The sequence below is a fragment of the Festucalex cinctus genome, chromosome 10, assembly GCF_051991245.1.
Source record: "Festucalex cinctus isolate MCC-2025b chromosome 10, RoL_Fcin_1.0, whole genome shotgun sequence".
NCBI lineage: Eukaryota > Metazoa > Chordata > Actinopteri > Syngnathiformes > Syngnathidae > Festucalex > Festucalex cinctus.
Window position 1 is genome coordinate 8,957,695 of NC_135420.1, and position 19,546 is coordinate 8,977,240.

Genomic DNA, 19,546 nt, shown 5'->3' on the forward strand with positions numbered 1-19,546 from the left:
AAATAAAAACAAAACGTGGTGGGGAGGGGATGTTGAATGTAAAGTGAATATGACGTCGAAGTTGTACATTTAGTGGTGAAAACATCACGACATCCCTCCCCCTTCTCGCCTCGGTGCATATGTTTCAGATTATGGCTCATAAGGAGATCTCAGCGTCATAAACTGTAATGAGTCCAAATACTCCAACATTAATTCGTCATGTAGTTTACACCCAGAAGTGAGACGTGCGTTTTAGCGCTGAGTCTTTTCACTTGAATGGAACGTAAAACCTGCAGCAAGACGCAAAATTTGGCTGCGCAGACACTAGCTGCTTTTGTTTTTTTTCCATTCACAGGGGGACATCTAGTGGCTCAAAAGTGTAATGGAAAATTCTGGCAAATGTACCAAGATTCCACTTCCAGAGTCATTGTTGCAAAACTGAACATGACGTCAACTAAATTTTTATGCATGTGTATTTTTCAGGGATGATTTTGACGAGGAGGGCTTCTGCCAGCCATACCGAGGCATCGCCTGCGCCCGCTTCATTGGCAACCGCAGCATCTTTGTCGACTCGTTGCAGATGCAGGGCGAGATCGAGACACAGATAACAGGTGACAAACACTCAACAATACACCTTTGCTGCTTTATATATAGTACATTTTCTTACTGTAGGTAAGGCATTGTCACATCTGAAAGGAGTTTAGACATTTTTTTTTCACTAAAATTACCAATATTTTCCTGCTTATCTTATTTATTTTCATTTTATTTTATTTTATATTATTATTCTTATTTTATTGTTAATTCATGTAACTCTCAATTCTTATATGCCTCTTTATGGAAGTTTTTCTGCAATTTTTTCTTGCCATTATCTTAATAAATTGCAAACTTTTCCAAGTCCAGAAGTCTGTATAAAATGTCCAATAATCTCTAATTGATTTCAATGTTAATTTTGGCAAGAAATTTTAATTTGGTTTTAATTATAGTCTTTTGTCGTGCATTAAAGTAAAGCATTTAATAAATGTTTGCATATGACATTTAGAATATGGGTTCTGGTAAAAAAAAATAAAAAAAATAAATCATTTTAATTTATGCAAGTAATTAAAGATGAGAGCGTGCAGTGGATCAAAAAATGTGGAAGACGTCTTCATAACATTAAATGTAGGGATGTAACGATAATTATCACGATATTGTGGGTAGGTTGGTGATATTTAAAAAAAAGTCAGAATATTGTATAAAAAAAAAGGGCTCATAATAAAAAAAAGCACAATATTGTGCTTTTGTACATAACAGCAGTGTTATTATTAATTATTATTATTATTATTATTATTATTATGTTTTATTCTTATTATGTTATATTGTTAATTAGGGATGCATGATAATATCGGTGGCTGATAATTATCGACAATTATCGACCAATTTGACGTGAAACAGATAAACCAGATAATAGAGAAATCTGCCGATAATTATCGGCAATTTGATTTCATACAGATAAACCAGATCATAAAGAAATCCAGCAATAATTATATACATGCCACGTTGGTCCATCTGTTGTGGTTGTGGCTCATATCAATAAAATTCAGCTTCATGATGCTTTACATACATTGAAACATTGTGCAAAGTTTATACAATGTTTCAATGTATTTGTTATACTTATAGTAGGACTCGAAAGCATATTTGTATTCAAGTTAATTTTGCTAACAATTATTGGCTTACTTATTGGTTATCGACATCGGCACCTCTAAATTATTGCTTTATCGGTATCGGTTGAAAATAGCATTATCGTGCATCCCTATTGTTAATGCACACATTAACTACATATTGACTTGCTTCACATGCATATTGTGTTCCCGTTCATCTGACAATTAGTGTAGATTTTAATCATAGAACGGCCAAAACATCCCTCATGAAAATTAAATTGTAATTAAATTAAAAAGTAGCCACCAGAGGGTGCTAGAACTGAACAAATGCAAATCAACCTGACTTTTTTAACACGTGTTGCATTTAAATATTGTGAAGGTGACGACGACGATATTGTAGCAATTTTAATAATATCACGATATTGCCCTTATCGTTACATTCCTAATTAAATGAAGAAAGAATTAACACTTAAAGGGGTACTTATTTAGCCATTTTTGGCAGTCAAACATTAATATTTTGTCGATAATTAATTTGATACTTTCATTATTTTTCACGTACAATTTCAACCTTTAAAAACACATTTTGCAACTTGCTGTTGACTGAAAATGACATCACAAGGGCTCAGGTAACCAATCACAGTTCAGCTTGTGAATGTCACATGACCAAACCTAGAAAACAGGTGAGCTGTGATTGGTTACCTGAGCCCTTGTGATGTCATTTTCAGTCAACAGCAAGTTGCAAAATGTGTTTTTAAAGGTTGAAATTGTACGTGAAAAATAATGAAAGTATCAAAATAATTATCGACAAAATATTAACTTTTTATTGCTATAATGGGCTAAATAAGTGAAGTATCGCTTTAACTCATTCACTCCCAAAAACGTATTTATACGTTTTTTAGGTTTTTGTTTGCTAGCGTTTTTGTATGAAGGCTTTGATGCAGTTTCTGGCCTGAAGTGGTCGCTTAAAGCGATAGTAGTTATTACAAAAAACAAAAAAAAGTGTGCTTCATCTGTTTCATGAATGAAACTTTTTTTTTGTAATAACTACCATCGCTTTAAGCTTCCACTTCAGGTCAGAAACTGCATCAAAGCCTTCATACAAAAACTCTAGCAAACAAAAACCTAAAAAACGTATAAATACGTCTTTGGGAGTGAATGAGTTAAATAAGATTACTTGACTTGACTTGACTTGACAGGTCTGGTCCAATTTGATTTGATTTGATTTGATTGATTTGATGGGTATCACTGTTGCTTTTGTTTAGTCATTGACAAAATTGTCAGTCAATGAAGTTGTCGTCATTGTCTCAATGATTTGCTTCTATTTTAGTTTTGTTTCATTTTCAACTGAAAAAAATGTTCATGATGAAAAATATGGCAAATTTTTCAGTGACGAAATTATCCCTGGTTGATGTCAAATGTATTGCATCACTGTACAGTCACAACTTCCAGTTAAATTACAATCTGCTGGGTTCGGTTATGCTTTTAATGATGCTGATTCAACTAATGATGTCACTCAGCCTGTAATCTGGGACACGACCGTCAGCGCAGATTTATGATGCCACGTAATTGTAAGAGGTGTGAAGCAGGACGTCGTAGCTTTTAAGAAGGACAAAACACTTGGCAGCCTTACATTTCAAAAAGGGCTTGAGTCTTGTTTTTTTTTTAAAGTTATTTGCAGAACTTGTGGTGGTGGTTTGGAAAGGATCCAATTTTCCGCATTCACCTTTAATTTCATGTCCTCCCCCCCACAAAGAGCCGCTTTCGTGATAAAGCCCACCGCAAAGAAGCATGTGTTTGTAATAACTGCACAGTCTATGAATCATGCTCTCAACGTGTTTCAAGCTGCAGCTTTTTATTGTCAGTTGACCACTTTGATCCTTCAGGCATGTGCACGCTTAACAATACGAGTGTGGCAGTTGCTCGTGTTATTGACTGTATACTAAATAAATACAATAGAAAAGAGGTCAACTTACTGTCTCCAGTCTGTAACTGACTTTGCCCACTCGCGTCCCCAGCGGCCTTCACCATGATCGGGACGTCCAACCACCTGTCGGATCGCTGCTCTCAGTTTGCCATCCCGTCCCTCTGCCACTTCGCCTTCCCCACCTGTGACCGCAGCTCGGGGGCTGACAAACCTCGGGACCTGTGCAAGGACGAATGCGAGATCCTGGAGAACGACTTGTGCAAGACGGAGTACATCATCGCCCGCTCCAACCCCATCATACTGAAAAGACTCAAGTTGCCAAACTGCGAGGATCTGGCCGCCTCGGACAGCCTGGAGGCAGCCAACTGTCTGAGGATCGGCATCCCCATGGCCGAGCCCATTAACAAAAGTAAGGCACCTGGGATGGCTTATTATGCAAAACCTGCACTGTCGAGTACCCAACAGACTCGGTTTTAACGCTTCAATTATGTTTTTATTAGGGGTGTCAAAATTAGTGCATTCATTTTGAGTTAATTCAGAGTTCCTTTTTAATGCCACTAAATTTTTTAACGCGTGATTAATGACCACCCCTTACTAGGGGGAATTCCAGTCGCAATGCAGCAGACACATCCACATCAACATTTAGTAAATATAATAATAATGCATATATTCGTGGAGACTGGAGTCAAGTTGTATTTTACTATTTTAAAAATGTGCAGAATTTCACAAGTTACTTCATATTAAAGATTAGATATCTCTCTTCATATGAAAAGAAAATGCACTGAGCTGTCACCAATGTCTTATAAATGCAATAATGCCATCTAGTGGCAGAAAAATGACGGGCACAAATCAATGTCACTAGTTTTGTTTTTCATTTTAACTCAATTGCATTAATTATTAATTATTGAAATTATCACTGACTAAAATATGCAATATTTCTATTAGTTTAACATTTATTCACAATTTTTTTTGTGTTATCAAGAGTATAATAATAATAAACTTGGGAAAAAAAATATTTTATTGTACATTTAGAACAGATATAAAATGTTACGATTAATTGTGAGTTAACTATTGAAGTCATGCGATTAATTACGATTAAAAATTTTAGTCGCCTGACACCACTAGTTTTTATGTCAGAATGAGTTTATTGTCTTGGGTTGTATTTCGTGCTGTCACCATCAAATATTTTTAGAATCCATTAATCTATCGTTTATTCAATTGATTAATCGACTAATCGGATTCTTTTTGATTTTAGATTAGATTGTATTTCAAAAGTGTTTATTAACCTGTCGGTGATTGTTTTGTACTTTGTATTTGTTTAATGATTTTTAAAAATAAGGGCAGGGGGAATTGATGTTGGACTATGTTACCAGTAAAACAGATGTTTTCAAATGTCTTATTTTGATCAAACAGAAGATCAGTGAACAATTACTGTTGATATGCCGAAATCAGAGGATTTGGACAATTTTAAATAAAAAAATGGCACCAAATGATTACTCAATTATTAAATAATTGTTGATTGTAGGAAAAATAAAAATCATGATTATTTTGGCAATAATTGATATCACGATTTTTCAAACGATTATTTATATTTTGGTACAAAACAAGAAAATGTTTAAGCAAGTTTCTTCTCCTTCCCCCTTGGTCAGATCACAAGTGTTACAACAGCAGCGGATCGGAATACCGCGGCACCATCAGTATGACCAAGTCCGGCCGTCAGTGTCAGCCGTGGAACTCCCAGTATCCTCACAGCCACAACTTCCAGGCCGTCCGCTACCCGGAACTCAACGGCGGTCATTCGTACTGCCGCAACCCGGGAAACAAACACGAGGCCCCCTGGTGCTTCACGCTGGACGAGGGGGTCCGCATGGAGCTCTGTGACATACCCATCTGTGGTGAGAAAGTCTTTCCTTTCAAATTGGAGTCATGAATATTCATGAAGTCTCCAAGCATTTGAAAATGTGAGTTTATTTTCATTTCCTGTAGACCATAAGGAGAAGTCTGCTGGCGGCAACATGGAGATCTTGTACATTCTGGTTCCAAGCGTGGCCATCCCGTTGGCCATCGCCTTGCTCTTCTTCTTCATCTGTGTGTGCCGCAACAACCAGAAGTCCGCCAGGCCGCCTGCCCCTCGCCAGCCCAAACCGGTCCGCGGGCAAAACGTCGAGATGTCCATGCTCACAACGGCATACAAGCCAAAGGTGCGTCGCATCTGAAAATTTAACCAGTGTGCCTCGTGATAAGATGCTTTTCTTTTTTCCTTATTTGGAGGGGATACAAAACAAAACAAAACAAAAATTGAGGCAATGCCAATTTTATTTTTAATCAACATAAAAATCTAACTTAACAGATTTTTTTAAAATTGTTAATTGAGCATTCCTATTGGAAAATGCTGAATTTGGTATGACATGCACACATGTGACATACAGAAGGCTTTGATGCAGCCTCTGAACTGAAGTGAACGATTGAAGCAATGGTAGCTATTACAAACACGGCCATCAGGTGGCAGCAGAGTATAAGAAATCAACCACGGCCATGTTGCAAACAAGCTGATTTCCCCATGGTTCTAAACAGATTTGTGAATAATGATGGAACTTAGCTATATTCTAATGCTAATTGCTGCAAAACGGAAAGAGATAGAAATATACTTTTTTTTTATCCTGATGAAAGAAGAGACTCTAATCTTTCTTTTGGTAGGTGCCATGTTTTTATAGCAATAGAACACAATATTCTGTGGGCCTTGCAAAATCTGTCAAAATCCTGTGAAAATAGCTGGGAATGAAAAATAATGGTTACCATATTAATTATAGACAAAATATTAACTTTTTACTGCTGACAATTGCTCAATGAGTCAAGTATCCCTTTAAAAAAAATTATACATTTTAAAAATGTCTTACTGAAAAATGAATATCGGCTCCTTTAAATATCGGTTATCGGTCTACTAATAATAACTGGGAAAAAAACATATCGGTCTATCACTACATTCTACTATATAAACTTGTGCTCCCTTTGGGGCTCTCCTGTGGCGATTCTAAATGAAGTCTTGTGTTTGCCTTTTGAAGTCATGAGAGCAGACTGCAAGACACGGCACCTCCAAGTGAGTGTTTAGTCCAATAGCTGGCTTCATATCTTTTTCATCACAGCCCAGCAGGTCCTGGAATGTTTGACTGCACACTTCCTCCTTATGTCAGAGCAAGCTTACCGCTCCGGCAGCTCACATTACGACGGCAAGGTTGCGTTTGACCACATTTCTTTTGGTAGTGGTGGTGGGGAATTAACGAGACGGACTGTCTGCCTGGGTTCAAGGCGGAATGCATAATATTGCTGTCAATATCTGCAGACAACCATGGAAGATGGCAGCGGCCTCAGGCGCCATTAATATCTTTTATTTACTTTTGGGTGAAGGTGAGGGAGACGGGTCGAATGTGGCTGGCCTCCTCGCTGTGTTTGAACGACCTTGTGTCACCTTTACAAGGATCAAAAGGAGATTTGATTTGAGCCATGTTTAGGAAGGGAATTGTCATGTAGATTGAAGGGGGGAAATGTGATCTTTCATAAAAGTTTGAAACTATGATTCTCACCTTATGGTTCAGATATACTGTATCTAATTAAAGGCCAATTTTATTTGTTAAATAGGTATCTTCTTGCTGGAAATTGTTTTCTTTTGTTTTTAAATATTTATAAAAGTAGCAATATATTGATAGTTATTCATTGGGGATGTAACGATATCCAAACATCACAATACGATATTCTAACGATATGAAGGTCACGATACGATAATTATCGCGATATTGTGGGGGGGTTGGCGATATTTAAAAAAGATCACAATATCGTTAAAAAAAAATAAAATAAAATATTGTGCTTTTGTACATAACAGCAATGAAAAAATATTATATATATATTTATTAAGGCACTTGCTAATGCAAGCACACATTGATCGCTTCACAAGCAAATTAGGTTCCTCTTCATCTGACAATTAGCATAGATTTTAAACAGAAGGCCAAAACATCCTTAATGAAAATGAAATTGCACTAATAAACTAGCCACTAGAGGGTGTTAAAACTGCACAAATGGAAATCAACCTGACTTTTTTTAACAGATGTGTTCCTTTTAAATATTGTGAACATGACGCCGACGATGACAACGATATTGTGGCAGTTTTAATATTAACGATATCACGATATTGCCCTTATCGTTACATCCCTATTGTTAATATGAATTAGAATTAGGGGTGTGAATTTCCTAGTATCTTACAATTCAATTCTTATCACGATTCATAGGTCACGATTCGATTCAATACTGATTAATCCCGATACAAATTTATAAGTCGATTGTTGCAATTCATTTTTACTCAAATTTAGAAAATACTAATCAGTAAGATCTTTATGAAAATGTATTATTTATTTATCTGCAACTTCAGTCTTATAACTGTGAGCCACTGTATTTAATAAACTAGTTGTCATCTGTTTCATGTTTGAACAGCATTGAATAAAATATTAAGGTTTAATTTTCCATTAATATAACGTTCTTTCATGAACTACAAACTGGACATTAGAATAGAAATTTGCCTTTAATTTCATGCAAATTTAAGGAAAAATTATTAGGGATGAGGGTGGGACGGTGTATGACTGGTGAGCACATCCGCCTCCTAGTTCTGAGGACTCGGGTTCGAGTCCTGGCTCCTCCCTTCCTGCGTGGGTTAAGTACTGTATTTCCTGGACTATATGCTGCTCCAGAGTATAATTCGTAGGCCTACTAGGGCAAAACTGCCTAATTTGGTATTTAAAAAAACTAACAAACATAAGTGATTAATAAAATGGATGGATGGAAGTCACACTGAGTCGCATTAGGTATTTATAGTATGTTATAGTATAAGTCTAGAGGGCCCTCTTGTGGCTGTCTGTGAAATTATATTCCCCTGGTATATATATATATATTTTTTTTTCCGTGTAAATTGCTCTGGAGTATAGTGCAGGAACCGCCAACCTATGAAAAATAGTATCCAGAAAATACGTTACTTGTACTGGTGTCATTCTGAAAAAAAAAAAGTAGTATCGAACATCACTAATAATATTGTACATGGAAAAAAAAAGTAAGATGTGTAATTTACAAAATTGACAAAGTCTGACTAGATGGCTGTTCATATCTCATAGCATAATGCTTTTTCCCAAAAACAGCAAGTTATGTTGTTGCTTGGCTTGTGTGCAGGATCACACAGGGGTCAATAGCTGTGACAAACCACTTAGACACACGTCCACTATAACGTGGTGGTGTAAGGAGGATCTGAGGCTTTGGGTGGGGCAGGAAGAAGGGAGAAAGGCAACAAACTTAACTCAACACGTGTGTCACATGATCACATCACTCGAACACCCATCGTGCACGACTGGAGAGCATCTTCAGTCTTTGAGTCTGTCAACTTCAAATTGAGTGACAACATTCTTTCAATTAAAGTTGCACCCGAAAAATCCACTGCACGTCTCTTGTGGTTATGCGATTAATGTGATGTTTGATTTTTTTCAAGTATCTTTCTCTGTCATAAAATTTGATCAGTGGAAACATGGCCTTGGGACAGCAAATATGAATCCTAATCTACTTCAAATAGTTATGCGTGTGTTTAAGATTTTGTATTCAATTTTAAGCTTTTGACGCTGACGTTGCTCTATGCATTTGTGTGGTCTGGTTCAATGTGTGCCATACATTTTTATATAACATATTTAAAGGTACAGTTTAATTACAAATAATTTCAATTAAACTGCCAAACTATGCAGAATGGGAAGAAAAAAAAAACAGCTTAGTAATGTTATTGACCCTGTTTTTGTACTGTATAATCATGTGTCTATATTTATAAGCTTACTATAATCTAAATAGTTATCGAGGTGCAACTGACAATTGTAATGTTCAATGTTTTCCACCAGGGGTATTGGATAGCACTATTTTTATTTTTTTTTCCAGACTGAAACCAACACTCAACTCTTGTTATCACCGCTACCAAGTATAGATAGCACTAGTGGTTTTGATACATAAAATGTTCGAAAGGCAATGGTTTAGTTAATAGTTTTAAAGAAAGACCCATATATACCAATATTTTTTTTTCTTTAAAATTGCATGAAATTAGTAGCAATTTTCCATTTTAATTTGTAATTGCTGATTGTAAAACAGCCACAAGAGGGCGGCTGATACCATTGTCTGCCACCGTCACGAGTACTGATACCTTGAATTAAGGCTGATATAATAAGATATCAGTCTGGTACTTGGTATCAGTACTCGGCCATCCTCATTTCCACTAAAGCAGTATCATCGTTTTAAGTGCATCCAAATGAATATATGAGTAAATATGAGTATAATTTTCTTCCTGCTGTATTTTAACACAGCAATGCGTTAACATAAAATATAATTTACTTGATTCATTTAATGTGTTTATTAACTTACTGTATATTTAAATGACAATATTTTATGCTGCACCAGCAGTTACAGTATCTGCCTGTAAGCAGGACAAATACTGTATCCCTGTTGTGTGTTATTATGCGTAGCTTCACTATTCATTGCTCACTAGTCACACAGTCACACAAACATTCAATATGGAGAACCACTTTTCACCCTTTCAATATTGGCAGGGTTCTGTGCTCCATTTTCCATCTATTGTGACATTTGATTGAATTGTACATTGGAATGTAGCAGCAACACCAGAATTGTCACAATGGGGATGATGATGAGGAAAGTGCACACAGCAGGCTGACGGGATACTAATGATGTCATTTCCCTGTTTGCCCCAAACTGTCGTCCTTCTGCAGAGTAAGGCCAAAGAGCTTCCCCTGTCAGCAGTGCGTTTCATGGAAGAGCTTGGAGAGTGCTCGCTGGGGAAGATTTACAAGGGTCACCTGTACTTGCCGGGCATGGACCAAGCACAACTGGTCGCCATCAAGACCTTGAAGGACGTCTCCAGTGTCCAGCAGTGGAGTGACTTTCAGCAGGTACGCTTTCTAAGCATGCGCCAGACGAGTCCGAGTCCGTTCTCTTGTTAGTCTAGACCGGGATTAACATTTAACTTGGAAATAAACTTATGCTGTTTAATATTGAACAAATATATAATCAATAATAAACCCCAGCCACACTCTATAAACAGTTGGGTAAAAACAGTCAACAAAAAAAACTGCGTCTAGAATGGTCTGACCCAACTTTTTGAGTTATTTAACCCAGTGGTTCTCAATGGCGGTCCTCGAGTACCCCATCCAGCCTGTTTTCTATGTCTCCCATAAGCAACAAAGGTGTTTCAAACGATTAGTTAATCAGCAAGCGCTGCATGAAGCCTGATAACGATCCCCAGCTGTATTGGCTGCGGAGAGATGGATAACAGGTTGGATTATAAATTGGGTCAAATTGAATTAATAAACCAAAAGCAACCCCATTTTTGTTTGTTTGTTTGTTTGTTTGTTTGTTTGTTTGTGGGTTAATAATTTGACCAACTCTTTGGGTTAATTAAATAACCAAATTGAATTAGGTCAAAAATAAGACAACACAACTTTTTCAAGTAGTTCCAAATTTGGCTCAAATTAACATTTTTTCTTATATGTTTGTGGGTTACCGTTACTGGTATTCATTTCATTTAATTTTGGGGGTTAATTGATTAACTCATTTTGGGTTGAATTAGGAATTGGGTTGAATTGAATGAATTGGGTCAAAAAATAATCCCAACAAACTTTTTGTGTAATCCAAAAGGTTAGGTCAAATTAAATTAATAAAACAAGCAACCCAATTTTGGGGATTTGTTTGTGGGTTATTTATATGCCCCAACTTTTTGACTTATTTGAATAACCCAAAAATTTGGGGTGGTCCCTTTTTTGACCCAATTTGATTTCTTTTTGACCCAGCTAGTTTTAGAGTGTAGACTCTTTAAACTACTGGGACAAAAACAACCCAATTTTGGGTCAAATTGACTCAAGTTCGTGGGTCAGCCCAATTTTTGACCTGTTTTAGAGTGCAGTTAGTGTTTAGTTTGCGTCAAAAACACAACAGACATGAATCCCGTTACAAAGAAAATGTTGGCCTGCCTGCTTGACAATAACTAAATCAGCTGACCTTGACTACATTTCAGCAATCATTTTCATGGCGAGCCACTGAAAACTGTCCCTGGACCTGTTTTATATAGATAAGTCTGATTTGGCTAATGAACTTCAAGGATAATTTGAATTGGAATTGGAATCCAAGTTGACAGTTTGTATTGATTCCGATGCTGAAAATTACAAGTGTGGCATATGGTCCGTTATTTCGAGAAGAGCCCTAATTAAGTAAGATTTAATATCTTAAAACAAGAAACTAGATGATTTCTAAAGTCAGTTTATTTATGTTCCAGTCGCAGTTTGGGACTCTGCTTCCCAGTAGTTGCTTCTTTGCTTTGGTGAAGCCACACACTGTGACAGTCTCCACATTTGTGGGGGATTTCCAAAAAGAAATGTGGCATTAACAGGCAGTCATGCATTATGACAAGCTGCTGCTTTAGCAAGTGGAAAGCTCTGTCTTCCCACAAGCGCTCAAGCATGTCCTGTTTTATTTCCACGGAACGACCAATAACTTTATATATTGAAAAAGGATTCTTCAGCAGATGTGTTTAAGGATGTTCACTGAAAATAGCTGTACAGTCATTCTTACGGAAGCTTAGAACTGCCACTGTGGAGTAAACATTTTTTTAATGGCAAATAAGAACATATTTGCAAAAAGCAAATCCGTTTCAATTTATTTAAATATGTTGAAACGTATTTTCAAATACAGTTAAACGTACCTTTAAATGTACTTGCGTTAAAGCTTATTTGCAAGTACTTGCTGATTAAATGCTAAAAAAAAATTAGCGTTTTTTTTTTTTTTCCTCCCTATTACTTACACACAAGCAAGTCAATACCCTGTGGCATTGTGGGAAAAATAATGTTGTTGTTTTTTTTGTTTGTTTTAGCGTTTAGCCTGCAAATATGTTTATTTAATTTAAAATATGCACATTTAAAAGAATTTGCAAATACGGTGTTCCCTCGTTTACCGCGTTATGTTACAAAAATACCCGCAGCAATAAGTCAAATCCTCAAAGAAGTCAAGTTCATTATAAATGGTTTAAGGCTGTTAAAACCCCTCACCACACACTTTACTCATAAAGGCATTTAAAGTTTTTCACATTTCTCTTGTTTAAACACTCTCAATGTTCAAACCTTTATAAATTAAAAAAAAAAAATAGGCCCACTGCTGTAAGAAAGAAAGAAAGAAAGAAAAGCATGCAAATTTGCACTAAAAAAAAAAAAAAAAAAAAAAAAGAAAAGATCTACGAAACAGCGAGACTGTGAAAAGTGAACCGTGTGATAGCAATGGAACACTACCTGCTAGGGAGCTAGCTAGCTAGCATCTGGGGCTAAAGCCAAATTGTGGCAGTTTTTTTTTTTTTTTTTTTTTTTTCTTCTGGACCTGATTTGCCTCCTCTGCTATATACGGTAATTCGAACATATTTGCCAGTCAAAACTGTTTACTCCACATTGGCAGATCCACGCTCCCTTAAATTCAACAGGATGTGTAGAAAAAATGTTCAGCTCTAAAAAGAGAAAACACCCAAACATTCCCATCTGATCTGCCTGAATCTCAAAATAAAGCACTTGTGTAAAGAGAGAACACAATTGTGTACTATTATGTTTCTTCCCACATTCATTTGACTGTCGTGATTTTGCTCTGCTAATTTAGGAGGCCGCCGTGCTGACAGAGCTGCAGCACCCAAACGTGGTGTGCCTGCTTGGTGTGGTGACCCAGGAGCAGCCCGTCTGTCTGCTCTTTGAGTTCCTCCCTCAAGGCGACCTTCACGAGTTCCTCATCATTCGCTCGCCTCATTCGGACGTGGGCTGCAGTAGCGATGAGGACGGAACCGTGAAATCCAGCCTGGATCACGGCGACTTCCTGCATATAGCCACACAGGTAAGAAGGAAGCTTGAATCCTTTTTTTGTGTGTCCTTGACAGTAATCACATCCTTAATTTTTTTTTTTCATATCCCAGGTCGCTGCTGGGATGGAGTACTTGGCCAGTCACTTTTACATCCATAAGGACCTGGCAGCGCGGAACATTCTAGTTGGCGAGCAGCTCCACGTGAAGATATCCGACCTGGGCCTCTCCCGAGAGATCTACTCGTCAGACTACTACTGCATCCAGCCAAAAACCTTTTTTCCGATCCGCTGGATGCCTCCCGAGGCCATCGCCTATGGAAAGTTCACCACCGAGTCGGACATCTGGTCGTTCGGGGTGGTGCTGTGGGAGGTCTTCAGTTACGGCCTGCAGCCTTATTATGGCTTCTCCAACCAGGAAGTGATGGAGATGGTTCGGAAAAGGCAGCTGCTGCCCTGTCCGGAAGACTGCCCGCCAAGGTACAGTATGTTTGCATCTGCTTATATTCACTGCGTACTCCATTAGGTGCACACTTGAGTGCAGTCCAATACAAGTCGTGCACATTTACAAAGGTAGTAATACAATGTTCCCACACTTTTTGCGGGTGATACATTCCATAGTAGAGGTCGTTTAAAAAAAAAAAAAAAAAAAAAAAATGTTTTTTTTTTTTTTTCCCCAGTCAATAACCGCTAATATTGTCCGCCACCTTAATGAGCTCTTCTTGCGGAGTTGCTTAAAGGGCAACTTAATACTCAAATTGGAGTGTTAAAATAACCATATTTTTCACCCGCACATGTTTTAAGAATTGTATAATTGACAAGAGGCACGACTGTGGCACAATGACTGTTGCCACTATTTTCCTGTAAAGTGAATTAATGTTGGAAGCGGTCGGGCCGTCACTGGCGTCCTTTCTGTGTCGCAAATGTACAAAAACTCGGAATCCTGCGTCATGGGCCTTTAATATGCCGAGGAAAAAAGTGGCAAATTTGCCACTTTATAAACTGCCAACTATGATATTGTTAATCTCTGCTAAAGCAATTAGTATCTCCTTGTTTGAAAACCCAACCGAAAAGTACATTTTAACAAGTTCTTCCACCGTAGGCATTTTGCAAACTGTGACTTGTGTAGCGTGACACATGCGTTTCCTTTTTGCCGGCACGACACTTGACACAAACAGCCGCGCGACGAGAAAAAAAAAGGGGCCCAGGTTGTGTGGAAAAAATCGGAATTGAGCTGCAGCGTGAACACAGCAGCCGGACACCCATGCATTGGCCTTGCTGTGTAAGTGCCAGCAAGTATGAGTAACTGTGGTCCGTTCTAAAAATAGCTCACGAGTAATGGGACACTGACTTGCTCAGAATTAAAAGAATAAAAATGTTAACTTTTTTTTTAACTTATCATGTTTCTTAATTTACCAAATATTCTGTATTTTGTTTAAAAAAATTAATAGATTATGTTGAATGAAAGAAAGAAGGAAGGAAAGAAAGAAGAAGAGATTGAACCAAAAAATAAAATAAAAGAGTGAATCTGCAGTAAGTGAACCGCGAAGTAGTGAAGGACAACTTTGTAAGTAATATAGGTAGTAATAAGTAGATTTAGTAAGTGTTTTTTTTTTTTTTTTAATGCACAACCTATAGGCTCACTATAAAATCCTATAACCACAACAATATACCTGTAGATCTGTCAATTGTTAAATGATGAAAGTCAAATTTAATAATCGGGAATGTGGTTCAGAAAATGGATCTTGGATGATGAAAAATATGTAATTAGATATAAATAAACACTTGTTTGTTTTACTTAATGAGCGCATTTGTATTACAAATAATTTTGAAAATATTCCGTACTAAAGTATTTCAATTCCTCCCAAAAATTCATTAATGTTTATTGGTAAGCTTTGGTAACCTTATGGATGTCAGAATAACACATGTTGACTCATTCATGTGTTTTTAGGTATCAAGTAGCAAAGTAATAGTTATAAATATCACAACAGATTTTATTTTACATGCTAACATGGTCATAGATATAGTAATAATAACTGAAGTCATTTTAAAATTTACAGAAGTCATCATTGTTTATAGAATAAAATTGGATAAACACAAAAATGTTTTGTCACCCATGAATGGCATTTACTTCCTGATAGTAAACAGCCTCAAGAGGGCGCCAGTGTATCGTTGACTGTATCAGCTGCCTCATGAGTACCTGATATTTATTTTTATCGATAGTTTTATGAAAAATCAAAAGGCCACAGATTTGTTTGCATTATTGCTGTCATGTGATTTATGAGTTACATTTGTTTGAAAGTCAAATTAAATAGATACTAGAAGAAATTGCAGTTTTCAAAATGGATCGAATGAAGTGATGTAAGGAATCATGTCATTTAGGTTCTACGGTTTGATGAGCGAGTGCTGGCAGGAGGGACCAGCGCGAAGACCTCGCTTCAAAGACATCCACGGCCGCCTACGAGCGTGGGAGGGGCCGTCGTCATCTCACGCCAGCTCCAGCACGCCGTCCGGCGGCGGAGGCAACGCCACCACCCAGACCACCTCGCTGAGCGCCAGCCCCGTCAGCAACCTGAGCAACCCTCGCTACGCCGCCGCCGCCGGTTATCTCTACCCGGCCCAGGCCATCCCCTCGCCGGGCCAGATGGCTCCCATCCCGGCGTGGGCGCCCATGGCGGTGCCCCCGACGCACCCGCGCTTTATTCCCGTCAACGGCTACCCGATTCCGCCGGGTTACGCAGCTTTCCCCGCCCATTTCGCTCCGCCGGCGCCGCCCGCTCGGGTGATCCAGCATCACCTGCCGCCCCCGAAAAGCCGCTCGCCCAGCAGCGCCAGCGGCTCCACGAGCACGGGTCACGTCAGCGGCGTTCCCTCCACCACGGGCTCCAACCACGACGCCAACACGCCGCTGCTGTCGCACTGCATCATGCCGGGGAACGGCGCCGGCCCGGTCCAAGTGTACGGGCATCTTCCGCAGAAGGGGGCGGGGCCGCTGGACCACACGCAAACGGTGGCGCTGCTCGCGCCGGACTCTGACGTGCTGATGTATAATGACGCTGTCATCACTGCAGACCTGTAGATTCCAAATAAGGACGTTCGCCGTCTCGCACTTGCGGCCTGTTCGAACATTTGGGTCTGATGAACAAAAACATCCATTTTCTACACCGCTCGCCATTTCTTCGGGAATCTGTGGACGAACCCAGCGAAAGGTGTCGGACCTGGACTGATTAGCAGCCAATCACACAACATGTAAACAAGTGTACTTAATATCATATTGTTCAAATGTTGCATTGTTATTTTAGCCTTTGTTGTAAATACAGTCCTGAATGAGTGAATGGGAACGTTATATTTTTTTGGAGAACTTTTAATTGTGGTGAAGTAAACGTGGTTGATATTGCAGTCTAAACGAGCAGCCTTAATAATTATCAGGAGACTTTCTAGCATCAGTGTGACTTCCTTGCAGGTGTGTTTGTAAATACAAACTCACTATCAAGTTTTTCCCTACAAAGCAATAAGTGGAAGTGAAACTTGAAAGCAACAACATGGCTACAAGTGGAATTCAAGGTTAGGCCAAAGAGGATTTTTAAAGGAGAAATCAACCCCCCCCCAAAATTCTTGACAATAATATGTTCTATGCGGCCCCACTCGTCTAAATACAGTATTCTGGTTAATAGAGCATTAGTGGAATATGAGTTAAGCAGCAAAATCCAGCAGTTTTTATTGTTATCAGGAGGACATCATAGTTGGAAAACATGTGAGCTGTGATTGGTCGTAGCCGGAGCCCTGAGTAACTGATGTCATCTTCAGGTGACAGCAAGTACCAAAATGGCCACCCCGAGATGGATAAAAAATAAAAATAAAAAAACAACAACAACAACAAAAAAGGCTGGATTTTGCTGCATAACTCATATTCCACAAATAATGTAATACAAATCAGAATGTGACGTTTTGACTAGTGAGGTTAAATATTGCCAAAAAATGTATAAAGGGATACTTGACTCATTGAGCCATTTTCAGCAGTAAAAAGTTAATATTTTTCCCAGAATGAATTTGATAGCGTCATTATTTTTCATGTACAATTAATACCTTGAAATACTTTTCTTAGTTGCTGTCGACTGAAGATGACTTCAACTGTGCTGAGGAAGTAGGTAATGACCAATCATGGATCAGTTTGCCGACCAAACCCAGATGAACAACAGGTGAACCATGATTGGTCGTTTGCTTCTTCCTCAGCATAGGTGATGTCATCTTCAGTCGACAGCAAGTGGACAAATGTGTTTTTAAAGCTATTAATTGTACATGAAAAATAATGAAGTTAAAATATTAACTTTTTATTGCTAAAAAATGGATCAACGAGTCAAGTATCCCTTTAAGGTTGACTTTCTTTAACATGTGGTTTGATGCATTTTTAACCAGGCAGCTACTAGCATATTTATTAGCTCCATTTTCATGCAACATCTTCAACGTGACACCTGAATGTCTCCACAATGATCATTCAGTAGTCAAGCTTTTCTCTTCTTTCTTGTGCCTTAGTGCCTGCAAACTTGGAATCAAGTCTTCTGCCAAGGAAACTCCCCAACAGATATGCTAATGAAATCATACGTGTAAGGTGAAATCATTTTTCCTGTGTAACCACAAAGGAACATTTCAGTCTTGTATATTTCAATAAAGATTTTTTTTTTTTTTTCATTTTGAAGGAAACTTTCCTTGTTCCTGCCACATGAAAGATGTGGAGAGTTGTGCTGCCTTTTTATGATGAAATCTTATATTTTATATATATATATGCATGGATTATTATGGCCTCAACCAGATGAATGTTGTTATATTTAATTAGAGTGAAGAACAAAAACAATGTTTGCCCTTTAAAAGGATTCATTTTTGTGCTGAGACTTTAATAGAGAGAGACTTCACACGTACTTATTTGGACAGCAGTTTGAATATTCTCACTTTTTGTCAATTGTCTGATAGCCTTATGATTTATTTAGCGACCTATCAGCATACAATTGTTTGGTTCGGAGCACATGAATTCCAGAAACAGATGCAGCTTTTGTTATTGAACGTGACTACCTATGAAGCCGACAATCACTGCCTTGTGTTCTAATTGTTTTCCTCTCTGCATGCATTCAAACCATTTCCATTTACTGAAGTTGTTGGTTATGTAATTGCACAATCCAGTTTATACAATTCAAACCATTATGAGTCTGCTTCAATTGGACTTAATGAAAACTATCTCTCTTTTTTTTTTTTTTTAACCCATTATATTTTGCTGTTCTCATATCTAGTCCAAATCAATTGGTCAATTTTTGTTTTGCAGGCTTAGTCGTATGTAAATGATTTATTCTATTTGTAATGTAGCAATGCAAATACCACTTGTATGCAAGACTGTGAATTTTCATCAAATCAAAGTCATTTTATTTGGTAAAACTGTAACTTTGTGTGTTTTTTTTTATTTTTGTTCTTTTTCTTTTTAGAAGAAACCATCAAAGTCAATTTTAATTCATCATTGGGTGCCAGTTTGAGGAAGTTTACATGTTTTTGTTTGTACCATGAGACCAAGAGGCCTATTGTTTGTATGAATATTTTTGCACAGGTGTTTTTGTATTGCAGTCATTTATTAAATGATGTTTGGTTTATCATGTAGTTAAATGTGATAAATAATTTGTAGAGATAGTCAGACCATGCTGTTTACTGTTTATCGATGTGCAACATTTTGGTCACGAGATGACATCAAAAGTTCTTCCCCTCCTCCCGCACCTCCGACTGGTTTGGATGGCGTTCTCTCTTTTTTTGTATTAAAATGGTGTAACATCAGTTCCAATTTTAGGCTGCAGGTGGTACCCTTGAGCTGTATGGGACAGGACGTCAGGGTCAGCTGGTAAAAACGTTATGACAACATCGGCCTGTGAAGGAAACATGGTTGAGCGCGCGCGTATGTGTTGTATGCACTTTAGATTAACTTAATTCCAATAGCCTTTCCAGTCCTGTGCATATTTCATGTGATCTTAAAGGCAAAAGATTTTTGAATTACTCCTTTTGCGACCCATGTCCGACATACGCCGTTTAGCATTTACAACGAGATGACGTTACAACCATGACGTTACGT

At 38.0% G+C, this 19,546-nt stretch overlaps 1 protein-coding gene across 2 annotated transcripts in view; it reads left to right on the forward strand.

Annotated features, from left to right (window-relative positions):
• The window catches only part of ror1 (receptor tyrosine kinase-like orphan receptor 1), a 137,189-nt gene extending 118,106 nt beyond the window's left edge, over nucleotides 1-19,083 (forward strand). The window contains exons 1-9 of one of the 2 annotated variants that reach the window (XM_077535075.1): nucleotides 270-380; nucleotides 463-590; nucleotides 3,632-3,949; nucleotides 5,190-5,435; nucleotides 5,527-5,741; nucleotides 10,332-10,511; nucleotides 13,252-13,479; nucleotides 13,559-13,923; nucleotides 15,826-19,083. In XM_077535075.1, coding sequence (XP_077391201.1) covers nucleotides 379-380; nucleotides 463-590; nucleotides 3,632-3,949; nucleotides 5,190-5,435; nucleotides 5,527-5,741; nucleotides 10,332-10,511; nucleotides 13,252-13,479; nucleotides 13,559-13,923; nucleotides 15,826-16,522 — 2,379 coding nt within the window. In that variant the 5' untranslated portion in view covers nucleotides 270-378 and the 3' untranslated portion in view covers nucleotides 16,523-19,083. Of the gene's footprint in view, nucleotides 1-269; nucleotides 381-462; nucleotides 591-3,631; nucleotides 3,950-5,189; nucleotides 5,436-5,526; nucleotides 5,742-10,331; nucleotides 10,512-13,251; nucleotides 13,480-13,558; nucleotides 13,924-15,825 lie in introns of those variants that run through there. The other variant, XM_077535073.1, reaches the window with a different exon arrangement.
• Nucleotides 19,084-19,546: the final 463 nt, after the last annotated feature.